Raw genomic sequence first — 19,783 nt, forward strand, 5'->3', positions numbered from 1 at the left:
CGTGTGGCGTGCTGCGGTAAACCGCCGCTCGTCGGCTGCCGGCGCCTAAGGTCCAAGTAACAAGTGTTTTTTTTTTTTAAATCATGCACATGTGTGGTTTTTACGTATTGCTGTCCAACACGCGCTCGCCTTTTGGAAGTATGGCGTGTCCTCACTTTACGCGTGTTTACACTATAACGCGTTTTCGCGATAACGCGGTTCTTCTATTCGGGAACGCGCACCGTCTTAACACAATTTCTAAACGGTCGACGACGAACTACTTTTTTTGAGTGGCGCGGCTGAGCAGTAGGCTACAGTTAGCGAAATTTAATTTGTCCCACCATCTTATTGCATGCCCGTACATCGTATCTCACCAAATGTTTTCGTTACATTATTTGTGGAGAAATTGCTTTCGCTTCACGCATTTTTCGCTCAACGCAGCACTTTTAAGGAGCGCATCTACCGCGTTATACGGGGACTTACTGTATTTAATTATTGGTGTGGAATCACATTGGGAAAAAGTCGAGTTTGTTCTGCTTTATCTCCAAGTATTGGCAACCTTTGCGCATTCGTATTGGATCTCCTTTACGAGAGTTATAGTGCCCCTACCCCCCTCGTTAAGTCAGAAATTATGCAGAAATAGTTTCCATCTGAGTTGGAAAGTGCTAAAAAAAAATCTCATCCAAGGGTCTGTTTCAATTTGGTGTAAAAACCATGGACCAGCAAATGAGTTTATTGCAGTCATCAGAATGATAAAGTCAATATTTATTTTATTTCCCCTCCCAACTTTCTGTCCAATGTTGTGGAACCTTTTCTTACTCAGGAGCCAAAATAAGACCTCCAAAAACCTTCAGAGGTCTTTTTAGAAACACAGTGCTTCCAGGTCAAAAATGTTCCCCACTCTAGTCCCTGATAAGTGCCACTAAAAACTGAACCTATTTGTGTGGCGATTTGAGTGGAATTAACTTGCAGGCCTGTGAGGTTTTCCCCAGATACATTGGTTTTTCCCAGATGCCTAACACTCCTGAATTAAATTGGTCAAACATTACAGTGTAGGACCCTCCTGAAAAGGGTTTTGAGACTCAGGCATTCCAGTGTAATGTCAATACAATACTTGAATTAACTCACCCATCTTTATCTTCGTAGAGATCTCGCAAGGTGCGACTGACCTCCATGTACCTCTGTAACACAAAACGTTCATGCCATCCATAGGATCATTTCAACAATCATGATAAAATACATAGCCTTCAGATTCTTCAGAGAAAAGTCAAATGTGTTCTAGTCCATCCGCATCATTGTCGTCCGCCACAATTTGTTTATTCAGCAAACGCTTAAGAAGTTTTCACTTTCTGGGTCTCGTCAGCTGCTGGGCTGCCCAAAGTTATTGGAAAGAGCACTCCCTTCATCACAATCTGGCCCTGTATGTGAAACATCATTATGCAATGTTGTGGAAGAACCCTTTTGTCAATACACTGCTGGATGAATGAGTTAGGACTGTGCTAAATGAACTGTGAAATATGACTGCAAGGGAAGGTTTTCATCCAGCAGTGGAAAGATCAAGGCTGATGACGATGACTTTTTTTATTTTATCAAGTAAAGTCCAACTAAGCTATACAGCTCTTTTTCAGTGGCGACCTGGCCACAAATGATAGCTGAATTGAGTGGCTTATCATGCGGAAACTTTATCGCAGCCAAATACTCTAAGCGCATGTTTCTAAACGTGGCGGGAAAACCAGAGGACCCCGAGAAAAATCCACGCGACCACGGGGAGAAAGACACCACCAACTCTAAATGTAGAACAGGCGTCAGGGTCGGGATCGAACCCAAGACCTACTTGTAGCAAACATCTCGCCACCGATATGACAAATATCGAATCAAATGACGTGAATGTTTAAGGCACGGTAACAACACTTACATCCAGCAGCACTCTTAGTCGGTGGTCGGAATTGATTTGCTCCCGCGTCTGAGGACACAGACACACACTCAAAAATCCATCCACGACGCAGACTCATCAGCAGCAACCCTTACTTCTTCATATACTGCCCAGCCAAAGGCACGGCCGAGGAGTCTTGCAGGCTGTGGGCGGGGGGGGGGGTTGGACAGACTCGTGGCCATGCAAGCAATACAAAAACAATGTGAGCGAATCAAGCGTCTGAACGGAACATCTCAATAAAACGACGTGGGATGGTGGAGCACGTCTACACCTTAACATTTGTGTGGATCACTCAAAAAACACTCCTTTCGAGGTGCCATTATACCCTGGCTTGCCAGGAGACGGCAGGTGTGGACTAATCTCCATCTGGCCTATCTGTACAGAACAGTGTGGTTGCCCTCCTGTGGCCATTCGTGGGCTTTCCCCAGTGTCCTCTGCTTTCCGCCCCACACCGATAAGCTCTCATTAATTGGCTGAAAATATCTTAACAGCTCGAGGACCATGGAGCTTTGGGCGAATTTTGATGTCGGCTCATCCAATTGTCCGCGGCTCGCTCGCGAGAGTGAATGGAAACGGGACGCGTTACAATAAGTCGTATTACATAACTATTCCAAGACCTTCTTTGGTTCTTTCGGTAAAGTCACGTAGAATGAGAATAAAATAATAAATTGATAAAATAAAATAACACAATAATCAATTTATTATTTTATTCTCATTCTACGTGACTTTACCGAAAGAACCAAAGAAGATGAATCATTGCAGTCACGAAAGCTTTAAATCGAAAAATATTCCAAGACCGTCGTGAGAATTTTGTTTTATTACGTTTTATTTTTATTATTTTATTTCCATGGTTGAGCAAAGAGGTGGGTGGGTTTAAGGGTTGTTAAACGATGACCAGTAAACCGGGAATCGTTCCGGGAAAAGAATGGCATTGTGTCAAGCAACAACAGCGCACGAAATGTTGCTTCTTCAAATCAACTTAAAGAGGGGTGAGCGGGGTGGAGCGGTGGCGCAGTGGTTAGCGCACGGCGCGATGAAACCTGGGAACCCGAGTAACAAAATTCCGAGCCCCGGCTTATATCAGTCGCGAGTACTGTCCGAACCGGTTCCGTTTGAACCGTTCACCAAGTGAGGTGAGGTGAGGGGGGGTGAAGTATGATCGATAAATCCCCACGACAGACATAGCGCGGGGAAGGGCCTTGCATGGAGGCAGTCGAGCGTGACAAAAACGTCTTACCGACGCCTTCTTGAGCAGCTGCTCCTTCGCCATAGTCTCCATGAGGCGCTCTCGCTCCTCGTGGTAGCGCCGCTGCTGATCCAGGATCGTGTCCATGGTGGCTCGGGTTCGGCGTGGGGTGGGTGGTGGTGGTGGTGGAGAAGCGCGCGCGTGGAAGGAAAACGCCGAGGATCTGACCGACTTGGTGAAGGGGGGGGGGGGAAATGTTGGCGGGCAACAACGGACGGTGTCGCAACAAGCCGAGGGGAGCGTGCCAGACAACGAAGAGGAGAGAAAGAGGGGATGGGGAGACGTGGAAGCTGCTACGGCGAGGGCAGAGAGAGAGGAGTGGAAGAACGCCGTGGGATCGGCTAGGCGAAGCCACACGGCTGTAGGCCCTCACGCGGCGGGGGTGGTGGGGGGGGGTGTCCTCCTCAAACTTTTCAAATCACCAAACGCCCCGAGAGCATGGGCGCCATCACGCCGTCGACGATCGCCTCGCAGGAACGCTGCCCTCGGGGCGTTTAGTGAATTCGTTTGTGTCGTTCTCAAAACCGCTTGGCCCCCCCCCCACCGCGTGCCCCCGGATGACGTCACCGAACTTGAGGGACCGCCGCCACATTGCGTAGGGATAACTATTACTAATAATTATTAGTAATAATAACTAACGATTAGTAATAGTTAATTTTATATAGCGGCTTGTATTACTTTCAATTTATTATTCAAAATTTTCATTTTATTTTATGATTTTTATTTTCTATCTACGTGACTTTATCGAAAGAACCAAGAATATGAATATAATATGAACGCATTTAAAAATATATAATTTCTTAAATTAACAAAAAAATGTAAGTTAGCAGAATCTTTATACTGGAGGAGGAATCCGATGAGCTGTAAAGCTCTTTTGTCACACGTGTCCCAGGTTAGGGGGGCACGGAGTCAGAACGTAGAAACAACGTCCAATACAACAACACGATCGGTGTCCAAAGTATGGGAACGGTAAACAAATCAGTTACAAAAAATCGAAATTACAAATAAAACTAAAATATGTGTTTTATCTTACTAGTTAAGGCCCACTGAGCTTCATTAGATTGCTTTATTTTTTCAAAAGCGACCTGGCCACAAATTGAAACGCTGAAGGATTACTGTTGCACATGAACTTGACCCAAACAGTGACCACCGTAGAAAGTAAGAAAAAGGGTTAATACTGTGTAGGAACCTCCTGGTTACACCACCAGCCCACAGGGGATTATTGTGTCCGTCCGTCCGTCGTGCATCCAAAAATGGGAGGGGTGGGGCTGGGTGGGGAGGGGAGGGTGGGGAGGGGCTGGGTGGGGAGGGGCTGGGTGGGGAGGGAGGGGCTGGGTGGGGAGGGTGGGGAGGGGCTGGGTGGGGAGGAGAGGGTGGGGAGGGGCTGGGTGGGGAGGGAGGGGCTGGGTGGGGAGGGTGGGGAGGGGAGGGTGGGGAGGGGCTGGGTGGAGAGGGGAGGGTGGGGCTGGGTGGGGGAGGGGCTGGGTGGGCTGGGGCTGGGTGGGGAGGGGCTGGGTGGGGAGGGGCTGGGTGGGGAGGGGCTGGGTGGGGAGGGGCTGGTCACCCCGTGGTGCCCTTATACAACTCAACGTGTAACCTACTCACTCCGGCTTGTGCCCGCCCTCATAGTCGGGCATATTGTCCTGAACACACCACGTGGTGCCGCCATTGACCCTGGCCATTGACCGAGCAACCCGACGTTCCTACCAGCTCCCTCCGCAGGAATGTGTTAATCAACGTTTTTGGGTTAGATCGCGTAAGTAGGAATGTGTCGTAACCCTCCAGCACCCGACACGTGCAAACATTAATAAGGGATTTGTCACGAGATTTACAATTTGAGTTGTACGACGTTTCGCTGGCAATTACATCCAGCATCGGACTGTTCTGCCGTAATTATCAGCGAAACGTCGTACTCCTCAAATTGTAAATGTTTGTGGATTTACTCTCCAACACACCGGCTATTGCTGTACTAGTAACGAATTGGCATATTCTGTTGACGTGAAAAAGCTTACTGATTGTCTGTGTCGGGTGGTGGCGTGTTTAACATTTATATATTAACGCGATCTAACCCAAACAAACTTGTAATTATGGCAGTTTATTGTTATTAGATGATCGCCTTTATCGATTTGGCCAGCTATTTTACACGGAAGAACCGTCGTGTATTAGCATATGAATAGTTACCTATTGGTAGCTAACGAATAACAGATACAACCTTTACGGAAACAAAAATACGAAATAATGTCATTGGTATGAAAAATAAAATAATAAAAGTTTGCTGACACGTTACATTAAGGTCAAACCTCGTTGAAGTTAAGTCAGTGGAAATATAATCAACATCGACCACTCAGTAAATTAATTACAGTTAGCACAAACCAGTCCCGATTAGAGACTCTCTTAGGAAATGTATGGGGACTTTTTAAAATTATTTAATGTACAACCCAAAAAGAATGAGAAATCAACTCCCCTTACCCAACATGGCCACGCTGGCTTCCGAGTGGGGGAGTGTTGCGCGTGGGTCGTGGTTGATGGTTGTGGTTGGTGGTGGTTGGTTGGTTCGTGGTGGTGGTAAGGAAGAAGCCTGTTTCGGTGAAAATATTTCAGATAAATGTTGCCACAAGTAAAGTGATTCTCGTTCCCCCTCCAAGCATTCGCGTGCGGACAATGGCGCTCGAGTCTCGGCTGGCACAGGACACGACTCAGCGGGAGCCGGATAAACCCATTGACAGAGAGAAGGTTAGCGCGCTACACACGTGTGACACACACTACACACGTGTGTGTAATGTGTCTTACACACGTGTGTAATGTGTCACACACGTGTGTAATGTGTGTCACACACACATTACACACGTGTGTAATGTGTGTGTGTGCGTGTCGACCCGTGGCACCTGGGTCTGCCCCGTGACCTCCTGCCAGCGGGCGTTCGACACACACGTGTGTAATGTGTGTTACACACACGTGTGTAATGTGTCACACACACACGTGTGTAATGTGTGACACAGACGTGTGTAATGTGTGTAACACACACACGTGTGTAATGTGTGACACAGACGTGTGTAATGTGTGTCACACACGTGTGTGTGTAATGTGTGTCACATTACACACACACGTGTGTAATGTGTGTCACACATGTGTGTGTAATGTGTGACACACATTACACACACACGTGTGTGTAATGTGTGTGTGAGTCGACCCGTGGCACCTGGGTCTGCCCCGTGACCTCTTGCCAGCGGGCATTCGACACTTCACGTGGCCTCAAGGTGCACATAGCCTGGCACAAGCGTCGTGGTGACGTCACCGCCACTTAGTGGCGAATGGCGCTTGTTGTTATTGTTGTTGTCTATGTGTCTGGCACGGGCTAGAGAAGAGGTGGAACGATGTCCGGTACGAGAGAGGATGTGGCAGTGAATATCTGAACCGGTCCTGAGTCTCCCCTAGGTCGACTTACCCTTAAAATTACTACCTGGTGCGGTGTATGAACATCAGCATCGGGGTGACAAAGGCGGCCGGGCGTGGTTCTTGCAACCCACTCTCGTGTACGGGGCCGTCCATAAATGACGTCACGCACCTGGGGGGGGGGCAGACATTTGTGACGATGTGTGACGAGAGGGGGGGGGGGTTTGAGAAATGTGACGTCACATCAAAATGCGCAACTTTAAATTAATATAGACAACACGTTCTACTTAATTAAATTGACGTTTTAATAAATGTTTTCTCCTACAACATCAGAGTGCAGCGCCACATTAAATACGCACTACAATGACAATAGTTGAAAGCGATTTAAAGCATGTTTTATATATATTTTTTGGGGGGGGGGGGGCAGAGCTTTGTGACGTCATATTTGAGGGGGGGTCTGACTTTTTGTGACGCCGTGTGACGAGAGAGGGGGGGGGTAAAAAATCGTCCAAAAGCGCGTGACGTCATATATGACGGCCCCCTACCGTGCGGGACTTTCATTATGTTGCTACCATCAGCAACTTTCCCCAGCAGCCTGTTTTAAGACTTCGCGTGGGAATCTTTAGCGCGTGCGTGGGAATCTTTAGCGCGTGTGTGTGTGTCTTGTGTGTTGGTGACCAGATTTACTATAACGCAATTGACGTCTGTGAATGCACAGCAACGCCTCGGGTTTGAAATGATCAGTGAAGTATTCGACTCACCGGCCACAGGTTATCGTGGGACTAGGCATAGAGGAGAATGCAAAAGGAAAAACTTGTCAAGGACTGAGTGGTGCTTGATTGGATGGCTGACCAGCGTGTGCAAACCAGGTTCTGTAGGCCACCCCGAAGGTTACGTTGTGGGCAGTGCAACGTTTATGCTCCCACACGTCTACATGCGCATGCATGTTGAACTTCTTTTGCACCGCACGTAGCCAACCGCGCTAATCCATGGCCTCCACCTTCACTCACCCGCAGTGGCCAGCCGTGGTGAAGTATGGGTTCAGGTAACCCCATGGCGTGGGGCAAGCCCTCATCCAGCAGTGGACAAAACAGCGTCGTATGATAGGCGGGTGAGGTCAACATTTGTTGCCACGTGGAGATAGACTTACCCCTGTCACCGGAATGTGGGCTTTCCACGGCTGGCTGAGGGCTGTAAAACGGGAGATGAGCAACCAAATCCCGCAGTGCTCATGTGACACTTAATAATGCCGATCGCTTTCACAAACATCGCACGTGTTTGTATTTTCACGAGTGAAGTCCCGATTTGTCGCTCTTGACGTTGCACCCCCCCCTCCCCCCCGCGTCAGACGTGCCCCCTTCTGCTGCGCGTGTTCACGAGTAAAACCGGGCATCACCACCGCACGGACGAGTTCGCCCGCGGCAGCGCTCCCACCTCCGAGCTGCAGATTTACACGTGGTGAGCGACCGCCCGTCCGCCAGCAAACACTCACAACCGCTCGCCCGCGAAACGCTCGGTCGCTCGCTCGCTCGCCTGTGTCTCGCCGGTAGTATTTAAGAACACGCAATGGTGTGCTCCCAAACAACAGCAGCACCGGGGAGGCCCCACTCCCATCGTAAAAGGAATTTACGCAAGTAGTCGGGCACACAGATCATGTCCGCATGCTAAGACAAATATGTCTCGGAAAGCCTTAAACAGACTGCTGGGTCAAGGGCTGTTAGCGAGCACCTCTGAAGCCTGGAACGGCACACGAGGGGGTGGGTGGCCAACACCACGCCTGGCTGCCCTTGTCTCCCAAATGCTGATGTTTACACACTGCACCAGGTACTCGTTTGAAACTGAGTCGACCTAGGAGAGGCCCAGGACTGGGTCAGATATTCATAACCGTTCCTGGCTGAGAGCGGGAATCGAACTCTGGTCGCCGGGTTTCATAGCACAGCTCGATAACCACTGCTCCTCTACCCATGCACCCACTTTCATACACACATCCATCCACCAAGCCACTCGCCCATGCCCACCACATGCCACGTGTGTGTGTGTGTGCGCGTGCAGGTTGGATGCCACGCTGAAGGAGCTGACCAGCCTGGTGAAGGAGGTGAACCCAGAGGCGCGCAGGAAGGGAACTCACTTTAGCTTTGCCATTGTCTACCCAGACCCCAAGCGGCCCGTGTACAGGTGACGAACCCAGCTCTTTGCCGTCGATTGTGACGAATGCGGGGGATGTCCTCTATCGCGAAGCGTTCGGTCGCCCAAAGGGATCGTGAGGTGGCCAGGTAGCTCAGAGCCTGGGTAAGAATCCAGGTAGCCACCTGTGAGCAAACTGAGTTCTCAGCGCTATAAAGTTGATAGTCTCAGCCCAGCCATCAATGACTACACACACACAAAAACCCCATCACATTCAATTTGGTTTTGCACTAAAATTGGATAAATCCTAGCTGCGGCAATAACATCAATGTCTCAGCGGCGGGGCGAGTGGGAAAGTGCTGCACCCCTACAGTCTCGACCGAGGGCCACTTGAAGGAAAATCGAGAGGCAGTTCTGCAGTATCCACTTCTACTGGCCGTTCCGTAACCCCGAAAAGGGTTTCCGACAGATCCAAATGGATTCTTGCGTTTCATGGCACGATGGAGATGGCACAATCGGGATAAAACTGGTGAAAGAGACGGAAAAAACATGGGTCCATGAATCTAGCATTGTGCCTCTCTTCTTCAGCCTATGTATCGAACACAGCGGGGTGGCCGGGTAGTCCAGGTGGCGATCGCATTGCAAGTAATGAGTGACCCCGTCAGTAGGCTGATCGATGGTCACGATTTTTGGGTCACAGCTCGATTCAAGAATTTAAAAAAATATATATCTGGTGGTCTCATCCTTACCGTCTCTTTTGTATTATTTCTGGTATCTTACGTAAAATGTGTACAATTGCGTTCCTTCTGTCTGTCTTAAGTCTAACATTACCGTATTGGTTATGTATAATAAGTATACATCCCAAGTATCAAAACGCTCGTGAATTGGTGAATGAGTAATTTTTTGTGAATGGGTGCAAAATATGATTCGTGAAACAGCCCCTCGCAATGTCAGCACAAATAGGCGGGAGCATCTCTCTCTATCCCGACTTATATCAACAATCCACATTTGCGCTTTCCATAAAACAGTTTTAGAGAACGGCCCGCAGAAGCAGATATCACAGAGCTACCTCTGAGATCCCTTTGAATGGTAGCGAGCAGCACTTTTCCGCTCAACCCCGCCGCTGCATTGCAGAAGCCACAACGCTGTCCGATCTTGTCCTTCCCCTTACTACCGCCCCCTTCCCCTCGCCACCACCACCACCACCTCCCCCTGTCGCTCACAGGGTACGGGAGATCGGCAGCACGATCGCCGGCCGCAAGGGTGCGGACGACATCATGACGCTGCAGTCGCAGAAGTTTCAAATCGGCGACTTTCTGGACATTGCCATCACGCTCGCGGGACGCGGGCCCCCCCTGCCCAGTCGCATGCTGCGTCCGTATTAGAGCGTCTCGCGGTGAAACTTCACCGCTGGGGGCTCGGCGTGAATCAACATGTTTTTTTATTATTACTTTCAACTCTCCGTTGTCGGTGACGCGGCCGAGTGGCGGCGCGTTTTGCCGCTCGTCGCAAAAGGTTTGCGGTTCGAGGCCAGCGGCCGCCCTGGTTAATACCGTGCGGGTGTCCTGACGGTGGATGCCGCGCGCCGTCCGCTTGGCAGTTGACGGTAAAAATACGGTGACGGTATTCGAACAGCGAGTAGGCCGTGCGTGCGTGTCGGCGTCACGGTCCAAAAATGTGACAAGTTACCGACAGTTCGCTTGAGTAAAACCGGGCAGCCACCATTGCCCTGGACTTGACTAAGGCCTTGTGCTGTAGGAATGGAGTGAACACCGATTGTTCTCGTGATTTATCCGTGGTAACGCAAGTGGGGGAGTGTCCCTGAAAGAAAAAAATACGCGGACATTGCGAAACGCTCCGGAACAAGAAGAACTGGATTGGACGCGTTCTACGAGGGGCACGGTTTGATGACGAAGGACGTTACAGAAGGCCCAACGGAAGAGTTGTGGGATGCTGTTCGCATGAATGATGCTATATACAATGAAAGTATTATTCTCAAGACAGCAGAGCGAGAAGAAGGCCCAGGATTGGCATATCGGAGGTGCTGAAGCGGAGGGGGGACACGTTTGTGTTAACGGCGAGAAGGGCAGCGGACGGAGAACGATGGAGGAGATGGCAGCCGAGGAGCCCGTTAAGGCAGAGCGCCGCAGCTGAACCGTGGATCGGGGGTGACGATGACTTTTGATCCTGGCTGCACACAAAGTCAGCGGTTGCGGAGTCGCAAGTGAACACCTGGCCAGGGTTTGCAAACCGGAGCGCACGCTCAAGGCGCGACTGTGGTAATTCTCCGCGAGCGCGGATGGTGATGTTGCCGTTGGTTTGCTCTTTGGCAAGCGCGTAATTCATTCGCGAGTGGAATTCATTCGAATTTGGCACACTTGGCGCGAGGGCACTTGCCCCTTTTGGGAGTAACGTCACGTGACCTTTAACGCTCTCTGTGACTCTGGATACACACACACACACACCTTTCTTATACATGCGTCTGCAGCGACACCCAGTAGGGGTGTAACGAGTTGCCCCGACGTGCGATGCAATGCACGGTCACGATTCGGGAACATGATCGGGTCACAAGTCGACACGAGTGTTACGCGCTCGTAGGATCTTAAGGGGTGTGCGAATCTAGAAAATGTACAATGGCGTGATTTGTCCAAAACACATTCAAAAACTAATATTCAACTTTGTCAATCCACCGTCGGATGAAGGCCCTCCCCACACTATGTCGGATATGAGAGTCGTTTGACCATACTTCACCACGCTGGTTGGTGCGAGTTGGTGAAGGTGGGGCGAACCTAGGACTGGTTCAGTTATTACTCGCCACGGACGTTAGACGTGGCTGGCAATCGCACTCGAATCACTGGGTTCATCGAGCAACATACTTGATCAACGTATTTGAAATAATTGGCCTTTAACATGCCTATTAGATTTTTCGGTAAAGTCACGTTGAAGAGAAACAACAAAATAACAAAATATATATAAAACAATAAAAAATTCTATATATTTTGTTATTTTGTTGTTTCTCTTCAACGTGACTTTACCGAAAAAACTTAGAATATGAATTACTGCAGTCACGAAAGCTTTAAATCAAAATGCCTATTAGAGTTCATACATTGGTTATGTTAAGGTGCGGATAGCTTTTAAGTCGGTACTGTACCGGGTTTTGGAGTGGTTGTGCAGCGGTTAGCGCACTGCACTTTGAACCCGACCGACCTAAATTTCATAGCCGGCCCAAGTGGTTAAGTATGGTCAAACGATCTTCACGACCTACCACGACTGTAAATAATTGTTATTACAAAGGCTTTAATTACACGTTACTTTATTATCGTTTGTAGGAGTTCAGCACAGGTGGTACATGTAAATGTTTTGCTGTTCGCGGAAACGCGCAAATGTGTGTCGGTGGATTCTTGATTGTCATTGTGTAAAAATTTTGTTTTAATTACGGAAAAGTCGCGTTCGCTGGGTCAGCGCGCCGGCTGCACAGCGCGCCTGGATGCATCTGGGTCAGCGGGCTTCGTAAACCATAAACCACGTGCGTCCTTTGCTCTCTTGACGTCAGTCTTCGACTCATAAAGCAATGCACAAGAGGCGTTATGCACATGCACGTAGAGCAAGGCGACCGCCGTGAAACTCGGTACACTTTTATTGCCGATGACGAAACGGTTGCACGCTGAAGTAGCATTGTGTGAAGCAAGTTTTGGTGCTGCGAGTTAATAATTTTTCTATAAATAAAACATAACAGGCGTCTCCTTAGTACTATGAAACAAAAAACAAAGCCTAAACAGCGACGAACTCGAAGGTCTGATGGGCGTATTTGGGGTTTGAAATCAGCGTGTCGTTTGGCACGATGTCCGACGTTTCGCACCACGTGCTAGGTGAGCGTGGTACAGCCTGAAAGCACACCGCGGAGAGCTGTGCAGCCACGCGGCCGCGACAAGCGACGCGGTCGCAGTGAGCTTGTCCGCTTTTTGGAACGGTTTTGACTTAATTGAGTGTCTTCAGCAAAAGTGAAAGCAGTTGAATAAAAACGCCGGTGTGTGTAGTGCTGATGCTGTGCGATGGATAAGCTGCCGAGAAATATAATGATAAAAAAAATATATTTTAAGGTGCAGCAATATATAGCACGACTTAAAAAAAAACACTTAATTCCCATACTTTATTTGTATGCGATGTTGCAGTTTGACAGTTTGGCACAGGTGGGTTCATTTATGTTGTTGTAAATGCACGTTGCTCCAAAGTTTAATAAATTGGTTTTACAGGATGTGTATGTGGCAGATGATTCACTAATTGCATAAGTAAATGTCAATGTGCACGCTGTGTGACAGGTCAGCCACCGTTATAGCGCACGTGGCCAGCGTTGATTTCCGAAGGCTCTCAGAAACTGATGTTAATGTTAGGGTTTTGCACGTGTAATATTAAGGGCAGGGAAAATCTATGATTACAGCTGTTGCGGCGGTAATTATAACGTCACGCGTGTATACAGGAAACGCCTCGTTGAGTCCCAAGATTTTTATTTCCTGCATGAAGGATGACGAGGTGGCCCGTGTTTGTGTATGTTGAACTTCGTTCGCACCGTACAGAGCCAACCGTGCTGTCTCTTCTGATTTGCATTTTATACAATATCAGTGTAGCTGTTCCACCCTTACGAGTTTACTGATTTCTATATATGATTGAGGATAAGGCCTTCTTGAGAGCTTAGAATGACTGCATCAATATTTCTACTGAATCAAGTTTTTATATATAGTCAATACAAGCCAGGCATCATGGTATCTGATGTTCATTTGTCTTTTGTAGAATCGGGGGAAGCACAACAAACTAATCACACAAAAACTGAATTTTCAATTTGGATTATTTAAAAGTGGTATAACTGCCAGTGTCTTCCTAATATCGGAAGGAAGGGCGTTCCAGACGGCTGCAAAAGCGCATCCGAAAGCGCTCGATGCAGTGGCCCGTCTTTGTTTCGATGGCCAGCCAAAAAGCCGCCGCCGCTGCTGCTGCGAGCAAGACCCATCGGTAGCGAGCTGCACCTCGCCGTCACAGAGGCTCGCCGTTCGAACCCAGCGGTTATAGCCGCCGGAGCCGTAACGACCGCGGCTGAACACGCGCCGTCCACTCCGCTGCTCGCGTTGGGCCCGTTCGAGATGGCCCCGACGTCGTTGGCAAGGCCAGGCCATCAGGTGCCGGCGGCGTCGGGGGCCCGAGATTTTTGGCAAGTTTCGGAAAATTCCCAGGGAATAGCGCTGTAATAGGATTCCACGCACGGCAGCGATCGCCGCCGCTGCTGCTGCCAGATTCGTGCACCCCAGGTCACGCTTGCAAATGAGACTCGAAACTAAACGATGAAACAATTTTTGGTTATATAATCCAGGTGAGGCCCACTTGAGTTATACGGTATCTTTTTTTTTTATAGAAGCGGCCTGGCCACGAATGATAGCCAAATGAAGTGGCTTATGTGGACATGTATAAGACTCATCCTGGTTTTGTTTTTATAATTATGTTAATTGAAGTTTAACACGTAGCCTTTCGCGACCATCCATAATAGAGAGGGGTTTTCTTGGGGGGTTGGATCGCGTAAATATTAATGTGTCGTTAAACCCGCCACCACCCGACACAGCCAATTACTAATGGTTCTCACGTAAACAAAACATGCCAATTCGTTATTCGTTCAGCACACCTGTGTGTTTGAGAGTAAAACCCACAACATTTACGATTCGAGTATCGTGACGTTTCGCCGGTAATTGCAACAACCAGCATCATCAGGCGGACAGCCAGATATAGAGGAGGGAGAGATGTCATGTCGTCACTTGTGAGCCAATCAGGTGCGAAGACCAGAGGGTGAGGGAGAGGAGGTTAATGTGTGCATATAAATTACAATGGGTATCCATTACCGAAGCCAGTTGCAATTACTGGCGAAACGTCGTACTCGGATTGTAAATGTTGTGGCTTGGCTCTCCAACACACCGGTATGCTGTACGAGTGACGAATTGGCCACGTTCTGTTTATGTGACAACCCTTACTAGTTGGCTGTGTCGGGCAGTGGCGGGTTTTAACGACACATTTAGATATTTATTTACGCGATCTACCCCTAAAAAAACTATTATGGTATCCATTACCGGTTGGGTTATTCATACATTATGCATGCACACCATGGGTGCAAGAAATCGCAATACCTGTTCTTGTCTGCTCATAGTAAATCACCATCAACGTATGATGATGACCTGTATAGGCATGCAGCTATCAGAACGGTTACAATTATCTTTACTTCTCTAAATTTCAATAGATTTTCGAATTAGTCTTGGCCAGCAGTGACTAGTTTCGCACACAGCTTCAACATGATCAAAATCAATTGAGTGTCCCTTGTTGGCACGCGTGTTCTGCCACTGCCGACAGTTGTGTACGGGAATATTTAATACTCCTTTGGTGTTCTTTTAGTCGTATGCTGATCATTCGTCCCGTCTGACCCATCTTAACAGTCGCAGCAGAGGACACGCGTGCATGCCGGTTGCGTTGGTAGATCTGGAGATTGCGCCTTCTCTGGGTTGGCTTCACTCCCTTACCGGAGCTTACTGAGGTATCGAGCAGCGGTTCTTAACCTTGACTTGCAGCCTTGCACCCCTTTGGTCCTCAATCGTTAAACAAATGTATAATGTTAACAAATACGCAGAGGGTTTGACGAAACAAAGTATGTGTTGTTCTTACGTGCCCCGTGCTAACTTTCTGTTTCCATGATTTATCTCCGAAAAAAATCTGGCCGTGTCTCGCACCCCCCAGAAAGGGCATCTCGCACCCCCAGTGGATGCGTGCACCCCAGATTAAGGACCACTGGTATAAAGGGTTATTTTTCTAACCACAAGGCTCATCCTGGTTTCCCAAGTTCTCCCCAGGTTAAACAACATCAAATTACAACGTTAAGTCCCTGGCGTCCGCGCGTTTCTCTTCCACGTCTCTTCCGAGCATGCGTCTCGCCGTGCCCTCTTTGCGCACTTTTCATCTTCTGTTCCATCTTTCCTGTTGCCAGTGTCCGTGCCTCTGATCCACACGTCCCCAATTGATTCAAGCGAGCCTGACACTGCTGATGAGCCACTGGATATCGAAAACCGGCCCAGAGTGTTGCTTGTCCAGAATCAATGCTGGTTGAAAGGGTGTGAGGCTGATGGGATTTGTTCTTTTTACGTGGAGAGACAGCGTTGTGAAGGAGACAAAGTGTTCACTCATCTCCTGTGTCCACTCACAGGTTGGTGAGAGCGTAGTGATTCTGGATCACCAAGGGACCGGCTCCATGTTCTCCCGTTCCAGGGGGTGACCATCTCCCCACCTCCGCAACACCTCCTCCCGTGACCTCAGCTCTTCTTCTGTCAACAAACTCCAGTGGAGGAGAGTCTTGCCATCTCACCCCGCCGTGAACTTTGGGGGAGCTCTGACCTTCCATTCGCGGAGCCCTGATATTCCTTTCCACGATTGGCCACATGGCCTCGGCCCGTTTATCAACAAACTCCAGTGGCGGAGAGTCTTCCCAACTCACCCCACCGTGAACTTTGGGCGAGCTCTGGTCTTCCTGTCGCGGAGCCCTGACCGTCTTTTCCACGATAGGCCCCGTGGCCTCGGCCCATTTGTCAACGAACGCCAGCGGAGGGGGTGCCACCCAACTCATGCCCGTGTGGACCTCGGGAGTCCCGGTCCCCGCGGACTCCACCCCACGCGGCGGCCCATCCCGGCGCGGGCGAAGGTGGCGTGGCGGCCCGGCACGTCGCCGCTTCTCGGGGCACGACAGGGCCATCATTACGCCGGCGGCCATGGTGAGGATGGCGGCGGCGTAGCCCAGGTAGATGGCGGCGCCGAGTTCGTACTTGACGGGACTCGGGTACCACGGGTCGTAGAACTGGCGCACGGTGTTGTGGGTGTTCCACGCGACCGGCACGAGCATGCAGAGGGCGGAGACGATGAGGCAGAGGCCACCCGACACGGCCACCAGCGACTTGCTGCGGCGGGAGGATGGGCCCAGCAGCAGGGTGCACTTCATGCCCACCGTGGCCGCGCCGATGCCCGCCGCCGTGAGCACGCACGAGATGACCATCATGGCCTGCGCGGCCTGGCACGTGGCGGAACGACGCACGCGTTGGACGGAGATGGTGGAGAGATGGGATGGGGGGGGGATAATCAAAATCGGAAGTTCATTTCCCGTAAAGCCCATTGAGCAGTGGCGTAGTAGCTACATTAGCATTGGCGTAGTAACAATAGCAATTACATTACACTGTGTAACACATTTTTTTTGTTCCTGGGTAGTAAGTGTTATTTCCTAATTGCTTATGCCTCAAAAGTACAGAAAATGGCTGTTATTCCCCACAAACTTTGCTTTTGTGACCAGGATAGTGATATTAAATAATTTACCTATTTTCCAGCACATTCCAGATAGAATCAGAGCTGAGTAAACTTGGAATAACTTCTCGAACATTCTAGAACTTTTCAGTAATATAAATAGTAGTATAAATACGGAGGCCTTAAGCCCACCAGTTCAGTTTAGTTCCAGCTGCCTAAGTGGCTACATATCTGCATTTTTCTGAGGTGGCATTAAGAGGCTGAAAGCATCCGGCAGACGCATTTTGCGATGTCTGCGGCCAATTTATCAAGACAAGAGCGAGAAAGTCACTCTGTGGAAGCATCTGCTAAGATGTCTGAGGCCTACAAGGCATATTTCAGCATGCCTGTCAGGGATCAAGACAAACCCTGGGCACCTCATTTCACCTGCGAGCAATGCAACAAAAACTCTGGAAGGTAAGATGGACAATTGTTGCTCGGAATTTTCTGTTATAAAGTTTGTTAAAAATGTAAAAATTGTCAAAGTTTTTAACTTGTAAATGTTTTACAGTTTTCAATGTTATTGAAAAAATATATATGAAAAATGTTACGAGAATCTCTTACACATTAGTCATGGGTGAAATCAATGTATTTTTGTAGGATGGTACAGACGGGAAAAGAGACATGAAGTTCGCTATCTCAAGAATTTGGCGGGAACCCACTGACCACTCAAGCAACTGCTACTTCTGCATGGTAGACCCTTCCAAACGTCGGACTGGCAAGAATGCACCTGCTACCACGTATCCGGACCTTCCTTCATCCATCGCCCCGGTGCCACACTGCCATGAGCTCCCCGTAGCCACTCCTCCGGAGAAAGAGCAGCTCATCCAGGAGCCTCAAAGCCGTGCTGCTCCATAATGGTAAGAAGTACCCGGCTATTCCCCGGGCTCACTCGGTGCACCTCAAAGAGGATTACAACAGCATCAAGACCTTGCTGTAGACGCCTTGAAGTATAATGAGTACGGCTGGGAGGTCATCGGAGACATCAAAATGGTGGCATTCCTGATGGGTCTCCAAGGCAGTTTAACCAAGTTTCTCCGCTATCTTTGCCTTTGGGACGCAGTCAGGAGCAACGCACAAGAGACTCATGATTATCATCTGCCGCTGCTCGAGACGATTGTGCCAAGGATGATGAAGGCGACTGAGATGCTGCTGCTGTTGCTGCTGCCCCATCTCACCTTGAGAGCCGGGTTCATTGCGAGGATGGAGTAGAAGGGGCGGCACTGGAAGAATCCCGTGCTCATCCAGGCGCACTCCATCCACAGACCGCGCATCTGCCCCGTGGCCGTGATGATGCTGGTGCCCACGTGAGCCGTCACCTGCCAGTGTGGGAGGATGGTGGCCGCCAGCGTGCCCAGCAGACCCACGATGGCCAGGCACAGGGCCACGATCTGGAGTCCCGTGGACACCATGATGACTATGACGACGGTGGCGGCGGTGGTGGTGGTGGTGATGGAGATTCGTCTTCTTTATTGCGGTGGTGTTAGTGGAGTCGCTCCTTCTCACGATGGCAGCAGTGTTGGAGGAGGAGTTTGCGCCGCTGATAATCCAGAGAATGCGGGCAATGTTATTCGTAAGATTATTTTAGCTGTCGTAAGAACAACTTGTAGAAAGGCACACACACACACAACTCGTCCGATAGACCGTTTCTAATCCGTCCGATCACTCTTCACGAGAAGTCACAAACAGAGCGGCCACAACAAAACTGGCTCCGCATGCCAACAAGAGGCTCCTCCACTCTCCATCCCAAAAAAAACACTCGCCGTGAGCCTCTGCCGAGGAAGGCGGTGGCGATGTCAAGCTTGCCTCAACGTTTCACATCAACGACAACAACACAAATCACGACGACTGAGACTTTGACACCGCGACTCAAACTTGGATTGGACCGCACACGGCAGGCGGCTTAAACATTAACCCAGGGGACCTGTCACAGGTGCGTGCCACAGCCCCCCCCCCCCCCCCCCCGTGTGTGGGGGTGGTGGCGGTGACGATTAGCAGAACCGGGTTCTGGGCATCCCCTCGGTTGACTCAGCCTCAAATGAGTACCTCGCGCGGTGTGTAAACATTGGGGAGACAAAGGCGGCCGGGCGCGGTGCTGGCCACCCACCCGCCGTCGTGTGCCGTGTGTGGTCTTCATAGGTGCTCGCTAACAGCACTTGCCCCAGCAGCCTGCCACAGGCTACACGGGGGATCTTTGTCTTTGGTGGCGTCACGTGGTTCGCGCTGCACTTGGCGCGACGAGGCCGCTCACGAACTCGACCGAGTTCGATTCCCGCTCACGACCCCGTGAGGTGTCGAGGAGGTGGCACGCACTCGGCTCGCCAGGAGAAGGCGGTACAGCAAAGTGTGCACTGACATCAAGGGGCAGCCAAAGAGCCACGAGGGGGCAGCCAAAGAGCCCCAAGGGGGCAGCCAAAGAGCCGCGAGGGGGCAGCCAAAGAGCCCCAAGGGGGCAGCCAAAGAGCCTCAAGGGGGCAGCCAAAGAGCCGCGAGGGGGCAGCCAAAGAGCCCCAAGGGGGCAGCCAAAGAGCCTCAAGGGGGCAGCCAAAGAGCCCCAAGGGGGCAGCCAAAGAGCCACAAGGGGGCAGCCAAAGAGCCTCAAGGGGGCAGCCAAAGAGACACGAGGGGGCAGCCAAAGAGCCTCAAGGGGGCAGCCAAAGAGCCTCAAGGGGGCAGCCAAAGAGCCTCAAGGGGGCAGCCAAAGAGACACGAGGGGGCAGCCAAAGAGCCGCAAGGGGGCAGCCAAAGAGCCTCAAGGG

The 19,783-nt window shown here is 50.2% G+C and overlaps 3 protein-coding genes and 1 long non-coding RNA gene across 4 annotated transcripts in view; 1 reads left to right on the top strand and 3 right to left on the bottom strand.

Moving 5' to 3' along the window:
• Window positions 1-3,558, bottom strand: part of SF3A3 (splicing factor 3a subunit 3) — a 39,285-nt gene extending 35,727 nt beyond the window's left edge. Inside the window, exons 1-3 of the mRNA XM_032972884.2 lie at window positions 3,150-3,558; window positions 1,895-1,942; window positions 1,108-1,160 (exon numbers count right to left, since the gene is read on the bottom strand). Coding sequence (XP_032828775.1) covers window positions 1,108-1,160; window positions 1,895-1,942; window positions 3,150-3,245 — 197 coding nt within the window. The 5' untranslated portion in view covers window positions 3,246-3,558. The remainder of the gene's footprint in view (window positions 1-1,107; window positions 1,161-1,894; window positions 1,943-3,149) is intronic.
• Window positions 3,559-4,777: 1,219 nt separating this feature from the next.
• On the top strand, window positions 4,778-10,414 carry SAP18 (Sin3A associated protein 18). Its single transcript, XM_032972773.2, has 5 exons — window positions 4,778-4,914; window positions 5,804-5,891; window positions 7,900-8,009; window positions 8,604-8,726; window positions 9,901-10,414. Exons 2-5 carry the CDS (start codon window positions 5,820-5,822, stop codon window positions 10,058-10,060), a joined length of 465 nt encoding a protein of 154 aa, XP_032828664.1. The 5' UTR covers window positions 4,778-4,914; window positions 5,804-5,819; the 3' UTR covers window positions 10,061-10,414.
• A 551-nt stretch (window positions 10,415-10,965) lies between these two features.
• Window positions 10,966-11,901, bottom strand: LOC142931124 (uncharacterized). Its single transcript, XR_012947144.1, has 2 exons — window positions 11,766-11,901; window positions 10,966-11,589 (listed from the first exon to the last, which is right to left on the bottom strand). It is a non-coding gene; the product is annotated as an uncharacterized LOC142931124 (long non-coding RNA).
• A 2,838-nt stretch (window positions 11,902-14,739) lies between these two features.
• Window positions 14,740-18,889, bottom strand: LOC116952885 (claudin-7-A-like). The gene is made up of 2 exons (XM_032972539.2): window positions 18,203-18,889; window positions 14,740-16,758 (listed from the first exon to the last, which is right to left on the bottom strand). The coding sequence occupies exons 1-2, from the start codon at window positions 18,434-18,436 to the stop codon at window positions 15,898-15,900; spliced, it is 1,095 nt and encodes a 364-aa protein (XP_032828430.2). The 5' UTR covers window positions 18,437-18,889; the 3' UTR covers window positions 14,740-15,897.
• Between the last annotated feature and the right edge of the window lie 894 nt (window positions 18,890-19,783).

Source organism: Petromyzon marinus, chromosome 49 (genome assembly GCF_048934315.1).
Source record: "Petromyzon marinus isolate PM22_M1 ecotype Great Lakes invasive population chromosome 49, UKy_Petmar_22M1.pri1.0, whole genome shotgun sequence".
NCBI lineage: Eukaryota > Metazoa > Chordata > Hyperoartia > Petromyzontiformes > Petromyzontidae > Petromyzon > Petromyzon marinus.

Bases quoted from the DNA above. Each gene is read 5' to 3' on its own strand.
- SAP18 (XM_032972773.2), top strand. From the start codon at position 5,820: ATGGCGCTCGAGTCTCGGCTGGCACAGGACACGACTCAGCGGGAGCCG. The intron at 5,892-7,899 runs GTTAGCGCGCTA...CCCCCGCGTCAG, and splicing joins AACCCATTGACAGAGAGAAG to ACGTGCCCCCTTCTGCTGCG. The intron at 8,727-9,900 runs GTGACGAACCCA...TGTCGCTCACAG, and splicing joins CCCAAGCGGCCCGTGTACAG to GGTACGGGAGATCGGCAGCA.
- LOC116952885 (XM_032972539.2), bottom strand. From the start codon at position 18,436: ATGGTGTCCACGGGACTCCAGATCGTGGCCCTGTGCCTGGCCATCGTG. The intron at 16,759-18,202 runs GTGAGATGGGGC...GCCACGTGCCAG, and splicing joins CAATGAACCCGGCTCTCAAG to GCCGCGCAGGCCATGATGGT.